This window comes from Abramis brama (assembly GCF_963993115.1).
Source record: "Abramis brama genome assembly, chromosome: 4".
NCBI classification, from domain to species: domain Eukaryota; kingdom Metazoa; phylum Chordata; class Actinopteri; order Cypriniformes; family Leuciscidae; genus Abramis; species Abramis brama.
The window spans coordinates 48,515,170-48,534,505 of NC_139966.1; the positions used below are offsets into that span (position 1 = coordinate 48,515,170).

General features: G+C 38.0%; 2 protein-coding genes across 3 annotated transcripts; both read right to left on the minus strand.

Moving 5' to 3' along the window:
- Positions 1 to 3,596: 3,596 nt before the first annotated feature.
- Positions 3,597 to 8,500, minus strand: LOC311080711 (uncharacterized protein). Its single transcript, XM_084110808.1, has 10 exons — positions 8,444 to 8,500; positions 7,632 to 7,810; positions 7,456 to 7,549; positions 7,008 to 7,352; positions 6,807 to 6,924; positions 6,602 to 6,693; positions 6,378 to 6,492; positions 5,311 to 5,583; positions 5,015 to 5,191; positions 3,597 to 4,921 (listed from the first exon to the last, which is right to left on the minus strand). Exons 1-10 carry the CDS (start codon positions 8,474 to 8,476, stop codon positions 4,725 to 4,727), a joined length of 1,623 nt encoding a protein of 540 aa, XP_083966934.1. The 5' UTR covers positions 8,477 to 8,500; the 3' UTR covers positions 3,597 to 4,724.
- A 3,269-nt stretch (positions 8,501 to 11,769) lies between these two features.
- Positions 11,770 to 15,677, minus strand: LOC311080723 (uncharacterized protein). Of its 2 annotated transcripts, XM_084110834.1 has the most exons (5): positions 13,979 to 15,677; positions 13,607 to 13,699; positions 13,070 to 13,447; positions 12,408 to 12,508; positions 11,770 to 11,900 (listed from the first exon to the last, which is right to left on the minus strand). In XM_084110834.1, the coding sequence occupies exons 1-4, from the start codon at positions 14,244 to 14,246 to the stop codon at positions 12,450 to 12,452; spliced, it is 798 nt and encodes a 265-aa protein (XP_083966960.1). In that variant the 5' UTR covers positions 14,247 to 15,677; the 3' UTR covers positions 11,770 to 11,900; positions 12,408 to 12,449. The 2 variants fall into 2 exon arrangements, with proteins under 2 accessions (XP_083966960.1, XP_083966959.1); XM_084110833.1 differs by lacking the exons at positions 11,770 to 11,900; positions 12,408 to 12,508 and having other exon boundaries at positions 12,938 to 13,447.
- Positions 15,678 to 19,336: the final 3,659 nt, after the last annotated feature.

Below are 19,336 nucleotides of genomic sequence, written 5' to 3' on the forward strand. Positions count from 1 at the left end.
AGATAAAAAATACACAATGTTCGTAATATTATGTTTTTGTCTAACGTTGTATTTGTGGATTCAAACAATAAAGATAATAATAAAATACAGTTTCATGTATTTGTATGTATTGTACACACGTGCTCGGTTGGCCGGCGGCGGCAGACAGCAGAAACACAGGAGTCGAACATGTCCACCCACCCAGCCCGGAAAACTACAAGTGCACACACTTTGTAACAGCTTCTGTGACGCGTCTCTATTGGGAGTTGTAGTTTTTAAGTATATTGGTATATTTCTCATACTTATAAGTTATAAGTGTAAAATTTTGGATACACCCTGCCTGAGGTTTATTGGGATGGGAAACACACTGGTTTCCTCAGATTTTAAAAATTGAATCGTTAAATAGGTGAAAATAGCTTCTTTTTTGTTTTTGTTTTACCATATTTGACAGTTCTTACAGTGGGTAAAATTTGGTGACCATACCTACATGACAGCATAGGTCCAGAGCTTTTTATAACTGCTGGTCTTATGTTTTTATCACCTTCTGTTGCTAAATGACAAGCCTTTAAAGATGGACTGGGTTCAAGGTTTAGTATTTAAAGCAGGAGTAATGTATCCTCTTTAGACATGTTACTCTCCTGGTTGAGACCTTTCCAACAATGTGTTAGTCCTCTGACAACTTTTTAATTATTACATATCATGGTTTGCAGGGGAGCGTGCCTGTTCCTACAGCCCTGTGTTGCCAGAGCCCTATATTCCCACAGCCCTTTATTCCCACAGTTATGTTCCTATGTTCTATCATTTCCAAGGTTTTTTTTCTTTAACCTTAATCCTAACCTAACCTTAACAGCCCTATGTTCCATCATTTCCAAGGTTTTTTTCTTTAACCCTAACCCTAATCCTAACCATAACCCTAACAGCACTATGCTCCATCATTTCCAAGGTTTTTTTCTTTAACCCTAACCCTAATCCTAACCATAACCCTAACAGCACTATGCTCCATCATTTCCAAGGTTTTTTTCTTTAACCCTAACCCTAATTCTAACCACAACCCTAACCTGACCCTAACAGCACTATGTCCCATCATTTCCAAGGTTTTTTTCTTTAACCCTAATTCTAACCATAACCCTAACAGCACTATGTTCCATCATTGCCAAGGTTTTTTGATTTACTGTGAGTGTTTGCTCTAAATGATAACACCTAATTTCAACACAGGCCTTCCAGTCAAAGGTATTGTCCATATACACACCAAAGTGCCAATAGGAGCAGAGCTGATGGATTGGTTCATCGTTTATGACCTCTGATATCTGACCCATGTCATGACTCCTTCATCAGCTGGTTTTTGGTTGAATGAGATATGAGTTGTGTCTGTGTGCAGTAGGCTGAGGAAGAAGTGTGCTAAAAATGCCAAAACACATGTTGTATATGTACACTAACCCCTATTGATACTATTTAAAAAAAGTAATTAATTTAAAACAACTAATAATGCAGTGTGATTTTAAATCAAACTAAGTCCCACATGTGTGTAAACATAAATGTGTGAAAAAAAGTTTTCTTTTTTTCTTTAGTTTCTGCTATAAACATTCATCAACTACAAAATTTGAAAATGGGCTTTTTGGAATGCATGAAAAAAATAAAAAATAATATATATATATATATATATATATATATGAAATGTAAGAGGGGCTGTGGAACATAAGAGGAAGCTCTCTTGTAAATGGGTTCAACGTAGTAATGCAGGCATAAACAGACATATGGGACTTGACTTCTTTTATTATCCGAGGTCATCTCGTGTAACACATGACAGTCATGCTCTCTTCATCTGCACACACACTTTTTCTGCGCACGTCCCTTTTTTTTACACACTAACTGCGCATGACAGCGCGCCAATTCTCCATAGAGTCTATACGTAATCATAACGTAAACATTGCAACACACATGAACAGCAAATCACATTACCAAATTTACATATAAAATAAATCTCAAAATAGTTGTTTTGTTTGTTTTTCACAACAGTACAAGTAAAAACAAATGCAAATTAGTCAAACAAGCCATTAGGCTGTATTTCTAAACACTCAATTGTAGGTTTTGTATAGTATTTATAACCCAAATCAAAGTGCTTTGGTCAGGAAATGTAGTTATTAAAGCAAATCTTTAAGTAATTCAACAACATTTTCCTATTAAACATCCAAACTGAAACAAACAAAATCAGAAAAAAATGATTTATGTGTCTATAATAACCACTACAGGGTCCATAATTAAGTCACATTTTCAAATTTTGTTTCAGTTTTTGCATTTGTTGAACCTCTATGTAGTTTCACTGCACATGAGAAGTAGCTGAACAAGTCCTGTCAAGGATGCTTTAAGAGACCATCTGTAGCAGGAGCTGATGCAATAGTCCAAATTCAGAAAAAAAATGGGTTTGTGTGTCCATGTAAAACTGTCTGAAAACTCAGATTAGCCACAGCAGATGACATCAGTGGAATTATGTTTATTATTATTATTACAATACACATATTTACACGTGAACATATGGAAATTTAACATGAACTAGATGTACCGCATGGCGGTACAAAATATGACCGCCGCTCAGGCCTGCACTGGCTTTCCACAAAAATAAATGACGTGGAGTAATTTGGCTGTATTGCGTGTTTATGTATATACCTAAAAAAAGTAGTAGTATGTGCATGTCTGTCTGTGTGTGTGTGTGTATGTGTGTGTGTTTGTGTATGTGTGTGTCTGTGTGTGTGTGTGTGTCTGTGCGTGTGTGTGTCTGTGCGTGTATGTATGCGTGCGTACATGTGTGTGCGCGTGTGTGTTTGTGTCTGTGCATGTGGATTTGTATGTGTGTGTATGGGTGTGTGTCTGTGCGTGTGGATGTCAGTGTGTGTGCATGCTTGCGTTTGTTTGTATTCCTGCATGTGTGTGTGTGACAGTATCATCCTAAACCAGCAACCCTTCGCTCAACAGCACCATCTACAGGCCGATGAGTGTACAGTCACTAAATGTGCACATAAATGAATTTATTTTATACCCCCCCCATGGATGAAATTCTACGAAACTTAGCATACCCCCAGAGGATGTCAAGTTAATCATACACATGAAATATGGTGCAGTTCTGAACATCTCCACTGAAGATAGGGGCGATTAAAGCAGAATAATATTGCATTTTCATTTTTTATGGGAGGGGCGCAAATCACAAATGAGTGATTATGGGCTAGGTTGATGTGGGCCCTTAAGAGCAACATACCATAAAAATTTCTTCATCCTCGGTGCCACGGTTCAGGTAGTTATTTAGGAAAAACTGCATTTTTTGGGTTTGGGGGGGGCCCAGCGCGGGGGGGGAGTGGCCCCCGGGGACCAAACGAAATTTTTCCGTAAAAGTATAGTGGGGCTACATGCCCACCAAAATGTCATGTTCCCCGGTGTTTCGCTGTCCCTGGTATCGTTGACGAAAAATTCAGTAGATTGACGAAAAAAAAAAAGAAAAAAAAAACTTTGACAATCCCTATATGACCGCTTTCGCTAGCTACGCTAGCGGCGGTCATATAGGGATTGTCAAAGTTTTTTTTCGTTTGGTCCCCGGGGGCCACTCCCCCCCCCGCGCTGTTCCACGTTCCACCTTCCTGCAAAATTTTCTGCAGTGTTTTGTTCTACCATAAACAGAAGAGGACTATTGGAAAAACAGTTAGTTAAATTAATTTCAGTTTCTATAACTACATTCAATATTATTGTTGTAATGTCACATGTAGATATAATGACCATTATTCAAGCATATCTAACTTACAAACAGTATTTCCTCCATGTTTATTTGACCGTGGTGGCTCCCCACGGCAACATTTCTGCTCCTCAGAAATAGGGCTGCATTGTTAGAGTGCATATCGGAGAATAGCGCTGACACATGCTTCACACCGCGAGCGGGCACAGGAGGAAAAAAAGAGACGCTGGATGATAAGCCAGTTGAGATTGTGTGTGTACGTCCTTGAGAACCTATAACTTGCGTTGTCAAAAAACTAAAAAGGAAACACTGACAAATATAATGGCGCTTTTCCACTGCTAGTACGGTACGTTTTGGTTCGATTCGGCCCGGTACAGTTCGGCTCGCTTTGCTTTTCCACTGCGTAGTACGACTGTGATCGACATGGCGCGTTTCGAGTTCAGTTTAGCTCAGTTGCTTTTCCACTGCACTAGTACCTCTTTAAGGACCGCGCCGCCTCTACCGATGATGTCATCGTAAACGCGACACATTACAAACGCACAACACAGGATCATTGAAGCCTATCGAGGGGATTATATTCTTGATTTCGGCATGTGGATGTTTATAACTGCAAGACGGAACAACGTGTTTCAAATGAGGCGGATGGCAGCAAAACAAAATACTGCTAAATAAAGTAAGTAGTTTAAAATAGCGGTGGCTGTTACTGGCTATTTTAATGGTGTCTCGTGTCGCAAATACAGTGACTCTGGTAGTGACGATTCTTTCTGACCAACCAGTGATCTGCAGTGTGTTCACGTCATGTTTAGTACCAGTTTGGCACGCTTGGAACCTCAACAGACCAGGTACCATTTAAAGCGAGCCGTACTGTCCCGTTCCATGCAGTGAAAATGTGCCACAAGCGTCCTGTACTGAACCGATCCGTACCGTTATCTGCAGTGGAAACGCGTCAAAGCGCGCCGTAGAAAACTGAACCGTACCGTACTATGCAGTGGAAAAGAGCCATAAGAAATCAAGACAAAGGAGCTCCTCAAAATCCGTCGTCTGACAGTTCAGAATCACTGTCGTATCCATCCCAATCATTCTGGAAGTCCACACTTGTTCCAGTCAAAACTTGAGCATAACAGTCTCTAGCATGCTTCATCATTCTGGTGACTTCTTGCTTTTTTCTCAAAGTTAAGCTGAGGAAACCCTTAACCCCTTCTTCATTTAGAGCCCACAGCTCACCTTATGGGAGTAAAACAAAAAATTATCAAAAAATAAAAAATACAATGTACAGTATAGTATTACACGTTTACAACACATTACTTAAATACGTACTTTTCAGTGCCTCACTGGAAAGCTGGCATGACATCTCCTTGAGTGTGTCTGCACGAGTGGAAAGAGATTTCCAATGCTTTGCCATCTCAGAAAGGACAATCTTCTTCTCCTCCTCAAGTCTCCTTATTGCCATCACAAGATCAAATGCCTTCCTCTTGGTTTTCAAATCTACAGTGTCTGGGATACAGTTGTGGAACATAAGTCAATTGTGTTTCTGAGACAATTTGGGAAAAGGAATACATTTTTTTTGCTACTATGCATATCGTACAAAATTGTCAACAGATTTCTGTACATACCACCATGTGAAAGTTGCCATGGCCAAACTGTCTCGTCAGAGAGAATGTTGTCAAAGACGATTCTTTCTGTATCTGGAACCATACTGTTGTATTTTTCAACAACAGAGCTAAGAATGGCCTTCTCCTCTCTAATTTTGCGCCGAATCCGGGCCCGACCTTTGCTGCCATCGGTGTCTTTGTAAAGGTGCTGGGACCTTCTTTTAATGCTGGCCACTAGCACCTCCATTCGACTGGTCACCGCATCAAGATCGGCATTCTGTTGGGATGTTGTTGCTGAGAAGAAAAGAAGTGTAAACATTTCACTTACATTATTATGGCAGTAACTAAAATGAGCTAAGTCTCAATGTAACACTGAATGTCATAACGATTATCCTTTGTAAAAAAAAAATCTCCTTGAGGAAGGACAGGTGAGTCTCAATAATAATTTCATATGTCTTTGCGTGTATAAGAAGTATGGGTAACACTTTATTTTGATAGTCCACTTTAGATATTCTACTAACTATAAGTAACTCTGCAACTACAAGTCAACTAACTGTCATTAGAGTATTAGTAGAGTGTCTGCTTAATATCTGCTAACACTTTGTTTCGTTGGTCCCCTAACAGACATTCCACTGACTATAAATTACTTGGCAACTACAACTCAACTTATTCTCCTAACCCGAACCCTAACACTTCACCATAACCTACAGACTACCGACTGTCTACTACAGTCTACTAATACTCTAATGAGAGTAAGTTGACATGTAGTTGAAAAGTTACTTATAGTTAGTAGAATGTCTAAAGTGGACTATCGAAATAAAATGTAATAAGTATGTAAGAGAGTACACCAAAGAAAATGACAACGTAGCCAAGATGGGATCCGCTAACAGCAAGAAATGTCCGATGTTCCAACTTATGGACTGTGCACTATTCAAGTATTTTCAGGGCACTGTGTTTTGACATGATTTCCAGTGTGTACATACTAAAATTAGTGTATGTATGATTTAATTTTAAAACAGTAATTACTTGCAGAAGAATGTCTCCCATTATTATGCAGAACTGAGACATTTAAGCATGTAAACTCTCACCTTCTGCCCACTCCTTAATATCAGTGACCCAGCCCTCAACTTCAACCTGTGTCACTGCCAGTTGCGTTCTCATGCTTTCCAGGTCTAGACATTGGCTTTCCAGGCGTTTTGTGGCCTTCAAATAAACAAAAAAAAAGGAAACGAAAGAAGAAAAATGTTATACCTACAAAAATATACAATAGAAGGTATTTACAATAAAAGAAAATAACAATATTCATCTCTACCTTCTGATATCGGCAGGCAAGTGAGGAAGCCAAGTTTTTAAACTTTTGCTGATTCCAGCGCATTGCCATCAGTGTGAGCATGTCTGTACGTCCTGGAAAAAAGAAAAAAAAATACACTAATCTGTGTTGTACCACATGTCCCTCACTGGCTACAATTTTCTTGTAGCACTTTCAATCTAAGTAGTGCAGTGTGTGGTTACCTTACCTGCTTTGGACATGTGTTTTGTGGTCACAGCAATCCTAGAGAGGAAGGCGTTACACTGCTCAACCTCCTCCCCAAGTGTCAATCCGGCCCCTTGCTGGTAAGCTCCACTCCATTTAACCTATTAAAGGAAATACTTAAAAGCTGCCAGCATATCTTTGCAGGTGTTCAGGGACAGTCAATGACATAGTAATGTTTTCTTACCTCACATTTAAAATCATGGGCTTTGGCATGAAACACTGAGAGGAATGGTTTCATGCCAAGAAGGTGCTGGAGCTCCGGGCAGCTTTTTGCCACTTTGTTGAGGTAGGGCCAGTACTTGCAGGTCACATCCATGGCAAAAAAGCTTATTGGCTTATTTGCCAGCTTGTTCTGCAGGTAGAGGGGATAAGCAAAGATTTCCCCCCTAAACATGTTGAGAGCACCGAGAAAAACTCCATGACGACAGACCGCAAGCTCAAGTCCCTCCTCATCAATTTTACTTGAGGATCTTGAGGATGTTTCCCTGGCAGCTGACCACGCCCCTCCACAGACACCTCTTCCAGAGACCTACAACATGGAAAAAGGTTGATATAGTCAGGACTCACCCAAGCAATGTCCATTGTAAAATGTTATTGGTGGTGTTTTTAGAAATATTATACAACAAGTTTACATGGTTGGTGGTCGAATGGATGTAATCCACAAATCTCTCTACTTCTTCATCTTTTGCAATGAAGATGTCTTTAAACAAGGCTTGTTCTTCAGATCTAAATGAAAGAAAGGTACACATTGAACTTCAATATGACACAGCAAACACAACACTGCAAATTACACAAATTTCGTAAGTACCTTGCTGCATTCTTAAAGCGGTAGTGCTTGCGATTTCCATCCACAGAAACAGCAAGCATGTCTGGGGTGCATGCAGGACAGACAAAATAATCCTCTCTGCAGATCTTCTCCACCTCAAATCTAACAGCCTCCCACTCCAAAAAGCTTTTTCTGAAGCTGTCTGCTGTGATCTTCCCAGTCTGTTTCAGAAGAGTAAAACATGTCAACATAATTCACAGTATTTTATCAAAACATGATGCTCAACATTGATACATTTAATTTTTTTTTTACTATTTTCATTGCTTCTCCTGGTGGATATTAAAAAAGTGAACTTGCATTGAAGAAAAAAGTGAGGGAAATAAAATTATGTCCAGTGCATGCTGCTGTACAAATGCATAAACTATATAGACTAAAAGCATTGGGACACCTGGGGCCTTATTACAGAAACGTCCTAACTCTGTTAAATCATAACAACCATCCATCTATCAACTAAAGTTAATAAGGTCAAAGGTGATGTCAAATCCTCCAGCATCAAGCCTCCACAGGCAGCCGCTCAGCCCAGTGCATCATGGGAAATCTTTTGGCTCTTTGTATGTCATGGACAGAAAACATCATGACCAAAGTTTGGTTTTCGATTTTTTACTGAATGGTACTTTTTACAAAGACTTTGGATCTTAGATAATGTTCTATCAATGTATCGAGTATAGCTAAATTACTGATTTGATATTATCAACATGCTCCAATTACAATAATCAATGTGTTCATAATTGTCATTCTGCGATACACGTCAATACTAGTACTAGTTGTTAGTGATTCCCACCACTAATACTCACACGGCCAAAGCGGACAGTTCGTTGATCAAGCATTCTTAAAAACGCTTGGCAGGACAGTCCTGGGGCCTGTACCATGAAGGTAGCTGAACAAACTCGGGGTTACAGGATTAGTTTTGAGTTGACAAAACCAAACCGATGCAATCAGGCTTTATTGGTACCATGATGCAGCTCATCAACTTTCTTTGTCAACTCAGGCTTTGATCCTCAAGCTATGATTACTCCACGCGCGCGTGCACATAAAAGAGTGACGTCGGCACTGAACAACCAATTGCGGGTAGAGCGAGAGCGATATATTTTTCCGCGGAGGAACGAGAGATAATCATTCAGAATTACGATGAATTTAAATATGTATTTCAAGCTCGAAACAATACGTTCTCTGCTGCCAAAGCAAGAGAAGACTGTTGGAGAAAGATTGCTGATTCATGTTAATGTGTAAGTTAAACAAATACGTTATATATTTATGTAAAATTATGTATGTGTAGCCTATACGTGTAATATAGCCTATAGCCTATTTTTATAATATATAAAAATGTGCATGGATGTACTAAGAAAGATTAATATTCATTGATTTTTAGATGCAACCCCAACTCCAAATGTTCTTGGCAGCAGATAAAGACAAAATATAAAAATATAATTCAAAGTGGTGAGTATTTACTGCAACCTTTTATTACTTTTGTGAACATTTTATCATAAACACTTGTTTGCAGCAAACAGAAATAAAGAGTTAAATTCAGAAAACCAGAATACACTGGCGGAGGAGTTGTCTCTGAGTAGGCAATAAGGGACGGCCGATTATGGATGTGATTACAGGTGCTGTACAGTCTGACCCTGGTGCTGGCTCCTCTAAGCAAGTAACACTGGGTACGTGTGCAATACATTACTACTTTTTTAAGTTTTAAATATGGCTGACTGTATGTTCTGCAGTAGAGGGAAATACAGTGTCCCTGTTGAAGCCAGCACACATACACACACACACACACACACACACACAGTCTCCCACACAGAGGTCAGTATGCAGCAAACAGAACACCAAACATAACCTGCTTTACAACAGTTATGCTTTACATTGGCCTATTTTTATTTATTAGGGTGGAGGAAATGAAGACACTCTGTCTGTGTGTTCTCAGACAGTTTCTGATGTGAATGCACTGGGCTTTTTATTATGGCAAACATTTAAATGTGTGGCATAAAAAAGGGACTGGCCCTTACACATCTCTTTTATTGTAGGATTTTTCACAACCTGACCCAGAAACTGAGGCCTCTACCTCAATGGGCTTCAGAAGAAATGTGTAAGGATTTAAAACCCTTGACATAAATTACAGTCAGTCCTGTGTTTGTAGGAAGTCAAGGAACTTTTTCTGAGCCTCCAGAAAACTTGTAATGATCATGTTTGTGGTGGAATTATGTTTTAGGTGGAAACAGACTCAGTCAGGGCCCTGTACAAAATGAGTCTTGAACTAGACTGCACACTAAAGGAGTCTTGAACTAGACTGCACACTAAAGGAGTCTTGAACTAGACTGCTCACTAAAGGAGACTTGAACTAGACTGCTCACTAAAGGAGACTTGAACTAGACTGCTCACTAAAGGAGACTTGAACTAGACTGCTCACTAAAGGAGTCTTGAACTAGACTGTTCACTAAAGGAGACGAACTAGACTGGACTGTGAGCTGAGAAGGCTCCAAAAAAAAAAAAAATTGGAGATCAAACAGCTGGATAAAACTGATCTCAGTATGTGAATATATTTAACCAAGTAACACTTTAGTATGAATATTTATTAATGCAACTTTCTCTTGCTCTTTCTCCCTCCCATCCCACAAAACCAATAAAACAGTTTGAGACCTATCTGCAGTTTCAATGTGCTTTTATTAAGTGTAATATTGTATGGTGATTGCATCTACATCTGCACCAGCTGGGTGGGCCGCTCTGGTGACTCTGAAGCGCCGAACACAGTTGAAATGTGCCTTTAGGATGCCAAAGGTCATCTCTATCTTCACTCTGGTTTTACTGAGGGCCACATTGAAGCGGTGCTGTGGCCCTGTCTGAGGGTCATGATAGGGGGTTATTGTGTAGGTTTTTCTATCTCAGTTCAAATTAACAGTGTTTTGTACTGTACCAAATTTAACTTGCTTTCCTCAAAGCGCTGACACAACAAAGACTCACGGAAAATTTGTGAGACAAGCACTGGAGCCAGGCCATTTGGCATCCAAACTTGTGATCATACATTCATGACCACAAGTCGTCTGCAGATGAAATGTTTAGTAGATCATTGTTATATCTGTTAATGTTAGGCTACTATTAATTTAAAGATTCATCTCTCAGAAAATAATCATCTCACATATTCACATCATCTCTACTTGAACATTAAGGCTGTGATAGGACTTCCTATTAACATAATCTGCCTCATGTTCCCCTAGAGCAGTGGAGATTGGAGCAATAGACTGCATGTTGCAATGACTCTAGGGAATCCTATCATAAGATTAACAGAATAATAATAAAAAATATTTAAAATAATTCTTAACATGTATTGTATAGTAGCCTACATTTGTGAAATTTGCTTCTTTTTTAAAAAAAAAAAAAAAGTGTTCATGTGATGTCACCCTATCAATATATCTTACCGGCAATTTTATAAAAGTCCTCTTTTATGGACATGGTCGATAAATGTCCGGGAAACACTATTAATGAAACTATTAATGTACTCCTGCAGAGCGAGGACCACCTTGCGAATGGTTCGACAAACATATGTTTTCCCCTAGCTTCTGTGCGTCACCCACCGTGCAAGAATGTACCACTTGCAAAAAAAAAAAAAACGCAACGCAATATTTGCGGTACAGTAAGTGCATGAATTCGACGTGTTAAATTCTTTATGTGCGGCTCAAGAAGTTCGTAAAGATAAGACATTGCTTCCGCGGAAAATCTGTATCTTTCATACAAATAATTATCAGGAAAGGCAAGGGGATTTTGTCATGCTAAAAATTATTTCTTTACGAAGTACTCGTCTAACAATTTGCGCTGAGATGTCACCGGATTTGGAAGAAAAGGTGAATAAGTTACGTCACCTATATGTTTCTTTGCTCTCAGCTGATTGGTCAAACTTCAGTCTGAGATCTCGAATCCAGAACATAACCTGCCCCGGAGCAGGTTAGCCGTGCAGCGTAAGATACCATGGCAACGAACACCGATTAAAGCCGAGCTACTTTCATAGTACCTAAAACCCAGGGTTGGCGGAAACTAAACTGAAACATAGCTGGCTAGCCACCTAAACCGGCTTCATGGTACAGGCCCCTGGTGCTGCCATCTTCAACTCTACATATGAACAAAACACATCTGTAGCGTACACTGTGGAAAAGTGAAGGGTAGCCGGCCAGTAGTCATTGCGGACCAAGTCATCCACTCCAGCGCTCCAAGTGGCTTTGCATGCCTCGCATTTCATCTCAGGCATACTGAGATCATATCTTCCTGGAAAAATAAAGAACACATTGTATTATGCATAAATCTGACAAATGCACTGGGAACAAAAGGGTCCCCCCCGCATGTCCCGACACAAAAGACTGCAGTGCGTGACAGGTTTTGAAAGCTCTATGCAGGACTGGCCGGGATGAGACAGGTGTATTTGCTGGTGCGGGAGGAACAGATAATTCACTGCACTTCCGCAAATGAAATGTGCGTAAAACAACATATACAAATGAGAAAGTAGAGTATGTAATTATAGTTCAGCTGGTTGTTCTGTTAGGCAGCAATTAAAAAAGGGGTTTAAGCAGCCTACTGACAGTGTTGTTTACGTGGTTTCAATTCTTTCCAGCTGTTCTATTGTTGAAGCTTGAAATTGAAAGCATGACAGAAGAAGATGTCACCACTGGGCTACTTCAGATGTTTGTGAATATCTAAATAAACTTTGCCCAGAATGTGATATGGACGCTACAGCCACTTGATCTGAATGTTCCCTCAAGTTCATTTTATTCTTACCATTCATTGTAACCACAGCAACAACTTTTCCTGTGTTGACACTCAACGATCCCGTAGCACAACTACATATTTTCTCGGCATCTCCAATGGCAAAATACACACTGAAAGACACATCATATGCAGGGATTAAAGACATGTATCATCCTATGTACTAACTGGGAATTATTCTATTATCATTAAAAAAAAATCAATGATTTGAAAAGCAAAAAGATAGAAGGTCATTACTTGTGTTTCAGAGAAAGTACTCAAAAGATTCCTATGAAGCCTATTATACTGTGAAGTTATTTAAATAAACTGAGAATGAGACTAGGGCTGAGTATTATAACTGTGCTTTTTCTGACAGATAAAGCGATTACCATTTCCAATATGATTTTTGAATGTGAATGATTCAGTTCAATATTCCAAATGTCTCTTTAATCTCCGACTGAAGTTCACCAATCAGAATTGTTGGACCCTTCATGCACTACACACACCCACCAACCAGAAGTGGCACAGTCAAGGAGGATGAAGTGAATATAAAAGTCAAATGTCACAAATGTACCTATGCATGATTATTTGCAGATTATTATCATTAGGCAGTTGCGTTGGATCATATTGCAATTACAATTGCAAAAATTGTGCAGCGCTAAATGGTACACAAAAAAAAAAGAAATACAGCTTACCACACTGGGAAAGAGCCCTCTCCACGACACAGGTTGTTGGAGGCAATGGCTGAAAGAATCCAGCTATTGTTGCATCCCTGTTGTGGAACACGTGGTTTCGGTGTATACTGACATCACAATCAGCACAGAAGAAGGGTTGTGGTCGGCAGTCACGACAACGGACAGCAGCTGGACTGCCACATTGTTGGCAGATCTGAGTTGTTGCATTTTGTTGTGCCACCATGGTATTCACCAGACAGGGTCTCTCCTTCTCCCACATGTCTGAGAGGAGACTTTTTCGAGTAGACCAGTCTGAGGAAGCTCGTGGTGGTGCTGGTGCCGTTTCCTGATCATCCAAGTCATCATCCTGTGAGTGGTTTAGCTCTTCAAGGAAAGTCTCTGTTAAAATAGTACATCATATTTAAAATCCATTTTCTACACCATCAAAGTGTGCAACATGTATGCTGTCAATTATTCTGTTGCAAAAATATGTAATTTACATTTTAATTATTAGAATCTATAAACAATAAACTAATAGAGACAAAATAAAGGACATACCAACAGTGTTATGTGGACAGTAGTTAGTTATCTCAACGCTGCTGTCCAACATTCTAGTATGAGCACCTGTCTTACGACTGTAGCGGTGACTAGCTGTAGCAGAAAATAAAACCCAAATCAACCTTACACCATTACAATTCCATAGATTCTGACAAGCTCATTTTATTTCACAGAATGATACAAATTTTTATTGGCCCAATGTCGTTGTCTATACCACTTTGGATGAGTATGTAATAAAATATCATACAAGACACATGACACATTCATGTATTCAATCCCAGTGGTAAAACAATCTATATCTCCATTTTAGATATATGTGGAAAACCACAGGAGTTCTCATTTAAGTATTATGACTGAAAAAAGAAAACTGACCCGTTTTATTTCGAGATGATCTTGGTTTGTCATAGACAACATTTCCATCACTGTCTCTCTTCAGCCACCTGACAGATTGATGGCTAGTAGATGGTGGAGCCTTCTGGACAGGTTGATGGCTGGTGGATGGTGTTGCCTCCTGCTCTCCCTGCATCTTATTGATGAAACCTTCCAAGTTCTGGAGTTCATAATTTAATTTAGAATGACCAACAAGCTCATCAAGCTCCTTAAGGACCTGATCGACATCGGAATCATTTGGTTCACTCATGGTGAACAAGGACAAACAAGACAACACACTGACAACACAACAATAAAAGGAAGGGGAGGGGTGTCTAGGGGAAGAGCAAAAGAGCAAGAACAACAGAGAAACAGAGAGACGGACAACAATTAACTAGACAAATGTGGCTCTTAAAAGTGCCTTTGTTTTTGCTTTGTAATGAAGCTGGAGTTAAAGTAAATGATGAAGGGACTAGGGGACCTGTTGAGAAGGGGAAGAATATAAATTCAAATTTGAAGATCAGGCTACATACTACTACATAAATACTGAATAACTAAAAGGTTTAATAATTTGAGAAAATGTTGATCTCTAGTTTGCCCATGCTTTGGGATGTGATGGGGTGTGGGTGCTTATAGTAAATATTAGGCCAGAATAGACTAATCTTGACACTGAAGGCTGGCTGATATTGATACCAACCATACAAAATGCCATTTTGGCTGATAACCAATACCATTTTATGATCTGTTTATGTTATTAATTATACTTTTGTACAAGGAAACACATTTTTTTAACTGGATCACTTCCTTTTCCCTGTGATTATTTTAATCAAAAACTTCCCTCAGCAGCCATAGTAGTTTAGAAAACTAGCTTTAATTAACACAGATTTAATTTTTTAATGTGCTTTTTTTATTTTCATGTCCATGCTTTCATTAGCACAGTTATAAGTTACACTACTATATGTATAAATGGGCACAGAACAGGGGGCAAAGAGCAACACAACCGCAAGAATCCCAACGCAGACATACATTACAGCTAACACTTAAGTTAAGTTACAGTATGTCTCATTATGCCTACCTAATTAATCACATTTAACACAATTAATTATTAAATAACTAGCAAATGGCTATTAGCTGGTTTTCTGTAGCAATCTTATATTCCCCTATGATCGTAGTCGTACCTTAAGTTAACGTTAAATGATTGTATGCGACAAAAATTAACTTGAATTTAATTAGCTAACGTTAATTTTGCTAGCCTGCACATTTGGTGCAGAAAACTGTATGTTTATAATGTCTTATTCTATCATAATCGTCCTAAGAAATGGCCACCTTACAAAACTAAAGTTTCTAAACACAACTTATTGTCCTGATTCAACAGTTTTAGATGTGTAAATGTAAGAATAATAGATCCATGTATATTAATGTACCGTACTTACCGAGAGGAAAATCGCAATGAACTTTGGGATAACCCGGTGACGTCAGCGTAATTGTTTTAAAGGACTTAATAATAAACAAAAAAATATATAAATAAACTGATTAATTGAACACAATCGTAGCATATTATATTTATTAAAATAAATAAAAAAATCCGATAAAAATCTGTTATCCAGCATGCTTTAGTTAAAGGAGTAAACTCACCGCTGAATGCGGTTGCACACCATGTGCGTTGTTAAACTCACCGCTGATGAACGCGCTAAACCTTTGACATCAGATTGCGAGGGTTTTTAAACATCAAAACCAGTTGGAGAGCCAGATAAAAATGATCGGGGGTCCGCCATTTGACTCGTCCTGGCATAATTTAGATCGATCATTAAATTGAGTGTTGTTAAACTCACCGCTGAATGCGGTTGCACACCATGTGCGTTGTTAAACTCACCGCTGATGAACGCGCTAAACCTTTGACATCAGATTGCGAGGGTTTTAAAACATCAAAAACCAGTTGGAGAGGCAGATACAAATTATCTGGGGGCCGCCATTTGACTCGCCCTGGCATAGATCGTTTTTTTGTAGCCTATTCATTTTTATTTTTGTAGTATAGTCTTGTTGTAATGGCAGACAACATGTTGTGGTGTGCTTACCCAAGACGTCAAATTTCAACGTTGAACGTCCCCGGTTCAATCTATAGGACTACCCTGCTCGTTGAAAAATGACGCCAAGGGTATACCCAGTGCGTTAAAAAATGACGCCAGGGTTCCTGGACCATGCGTCAGACATTTGACGTGTAGGGAGTGAGACCCAGCGCTGGTGTTTTTCTTTAAACAAATTCGTTTAGGCTTTAAAATAAATATTGTTTATGGGCTAATTAATGCCACAATAATTTGTTTATTTTATTGGCTCCTACTATTTTTCATTTTTGTTTTGCATTGAATACCATTTAAAGGATTTGCTGCACCGCAATCCCATCCTCCCATAGAAAGACACGTTAAGAGCCACCTTTATTTTCTTTATAATAAAGGGTTTCTATGGAAGGAAACCGCTTAACGTATAATTAAATGCATTGCGTTCATATTCTGGGCTCATCTGCTTTTCTGTGTGTACAGCATTTGATCTTTATCACTGAAGCTTTTTCTTTATTATAAGGGTTTATTATTCCATTCCAAAGGACTGTTTATAAGGTGACAATCCGTTATACATCTTGAAGATTTTTGTATTGTATTGTATCTTCTGTTATAAAGACGAAGATTGACATTTAGTTAATTAAACAAAATAAGAACACAATGTTGTAAAAAAATAAACAACTTAGGCTATGTTCTGTTAGATGTGTTTTGACTACTTTTTGTTTAATTATATCTCTAGGTAATGGAGATATAGCCTATTAAAAAAATAAATCTTATTATATAGCCTAATATATCATATATATATAAAAAAAAAAACTTATAGGCCTAAAATATATTTAAAAAAAAGGGCCTCATTGATTAATTTTGCATGATTGGGGGCTGCTACTATTTGCTTAAGCTTTTTGAACGTAAAAGTGTGATAAAGGCGCGATAGGCTGTCAATTTTATGTGGATAAAGCATATTTTGTACATGACTACACATGTCCTTATAAGGGCAAAAAAATATGTCGTTTTAACGACATAGCATCTCATTATTACGAGAAAAAGATGTCGTTTTAACGACATATGGATCTCGTTATTACGAGAAAAAGATGTCGTTAAAACGACATATAGATCTCGTTATTACGAGAAAAAGATGTCGTTAAAACGACATAAGATCTCGTTATTACGAGAAAAGATGTCGTTAAAACGACATAAGATCTCGTTATTACGACATAATTGAGGGGAAAAAATAATATGTATGTGGCAGCAATGCGTCACCGTAAATCTCAACGTACTGTCCTGTTACCTAAATTATTTCTTAGATGTTATTTGTTTATTTTAATTTGGTAAATCACTAGAATTTGTTCAGTGTCCTCATGCTATTAGCATGTATGCTATGTTGCCATATGTCATGTATTTGATATTAAAAACTCAATCATGTTACTTTCAGTCCTGTTACTCATGTGAAAAATAACAGGAGTGAGTTAAAGTAACCCGAGTGAGTAGAGTCCTCTGTTTTGTTGATTTAATATTGTCAATATTAGTTGATATATAATACTATTCACCTGGATTATGAGTTTTAAGGTTGCAATTTGTTAAATGGTAGACATTAGTATTAGTTTTACAATGTGAATATCATGCTTCCAGGGAGACAGTCCGCCACGAAGTGACTTAAACTTTTTGTCTTTGTCTTTCTTGTTTTTTGTAGAAGATTGAGAGAACCCAAACTATTCAGGTGTCAGAAACACACACCCATGGCATCCTGCGAGGGAAAGAGCGAAACACACCGCAACCCTCTTTCCCCCCTTTCTGTCTTAACTTCCCTCTCTCTCCCTCCCTCTCTCTTCTCCTCTCTCTCCTTCTTTCTCCTTCCACCTCCTTCACTGTGAAGTACTACTAGCACACAGTACATCACTTCAACACAGACATCTCATGCACACACAGTCATGAACACTCTCTCATACACACACATACACACATTGCACACACATATGGACACTCATTCCTGTTACCAAGTGTTTATTTCTGTTACTATTTATTTTTTTTTCTAAAAAAATAAAGGTAAACCACTGTTTTTATCAGTTTTGTTTGGTCCATCATTTATACAATTGTTTAATAAATTAAATTATTAAAAAAAATTATAACTTGAGGCTTCGGCCTTAAAAAAATGGCTTTGTGTTTTTTATTAAAATACACCTTGCCTTAATATAGTGTTGTTGTTTTTTTGTTTGTTTTTCACAAATATCAATTATTTGATCATATAACAAACAATTTCTTTAAAATAAACACTTAACTGTGGGGAAAACAAAGAAATTAACTGACATGCTTTTAAATGCTTTTTAAACGACACATGAGATAACAGGACTGAGAAAACATGCGTCCATCTTCTGCTTAGAAACCTTGCAAAAAATAAAGTTGCTTGAGATTTATGAAAAATAAAGTTGCCGGAGTTAAATATGTATAGTGTTAGATTCAGTGTTGAAAAAAGATTAAAACATAAAGTTTAATTTTGAAGTTACAACAAGCAAATGTCACCCATTTGGTGAAATGGCCCAACAGCAGATAAAGTGTAAAAATCAGTGTGCAGTGAAATGAGCTCTACTACATGAAACAAGTTACTTATAAATGTTGATATAAGTGAAGAAAAAACATTGATTCACTCTCCCTCATGTGCAACACTATAGTATTTACAATAAGAGGTGTTTTGCTGCCATCTACTGGACAAATACAGCATTAAACACACATTCATTGCTGTTATTTTTATTTTTTTAAATAGGTTTACCTATTTATGTAGATAATATTTGATTTATTTAATAAACACACATCTGAATAGCTTAGCAACAATATAGTTGTAGTATGGTGTAATACAATTGTATTTTTAGAATAAAAGAACAAAGCAGTATATTCCACATTTAGTAATATTATGCATAATTTATCCAGAAACAATGAGATTAAAATTGTAAATTTATTCAAATAATTCATGAAAAAAATATTTTCTACTAAGTTACAAGAGTTTGAAGTGATCAGACTTACAAAAATCAGTCATCAGTCTTGTATCTCCTGTGTGCAGTGACAGGCTTTGATGCTGAATATAACCTGCAGTGTTTCTCTATCAATCTCCTTTAAGTTTAGTGTGACTTTCTCTCCATCCTGAATAATGAAAGATATGATTCTGTCCTCTGTGAAGTGTCTCTTCACACTGGAGGAGGAGTCCCGCTCATCAGCGCTCACACTTTATTGATATATATGGAGAAAATAAAAATGCTGCTGTGTGATTTGTCAGTGATTGTGTTTGATGATTTCCTCTGTTGTGTCTAATAAGGTA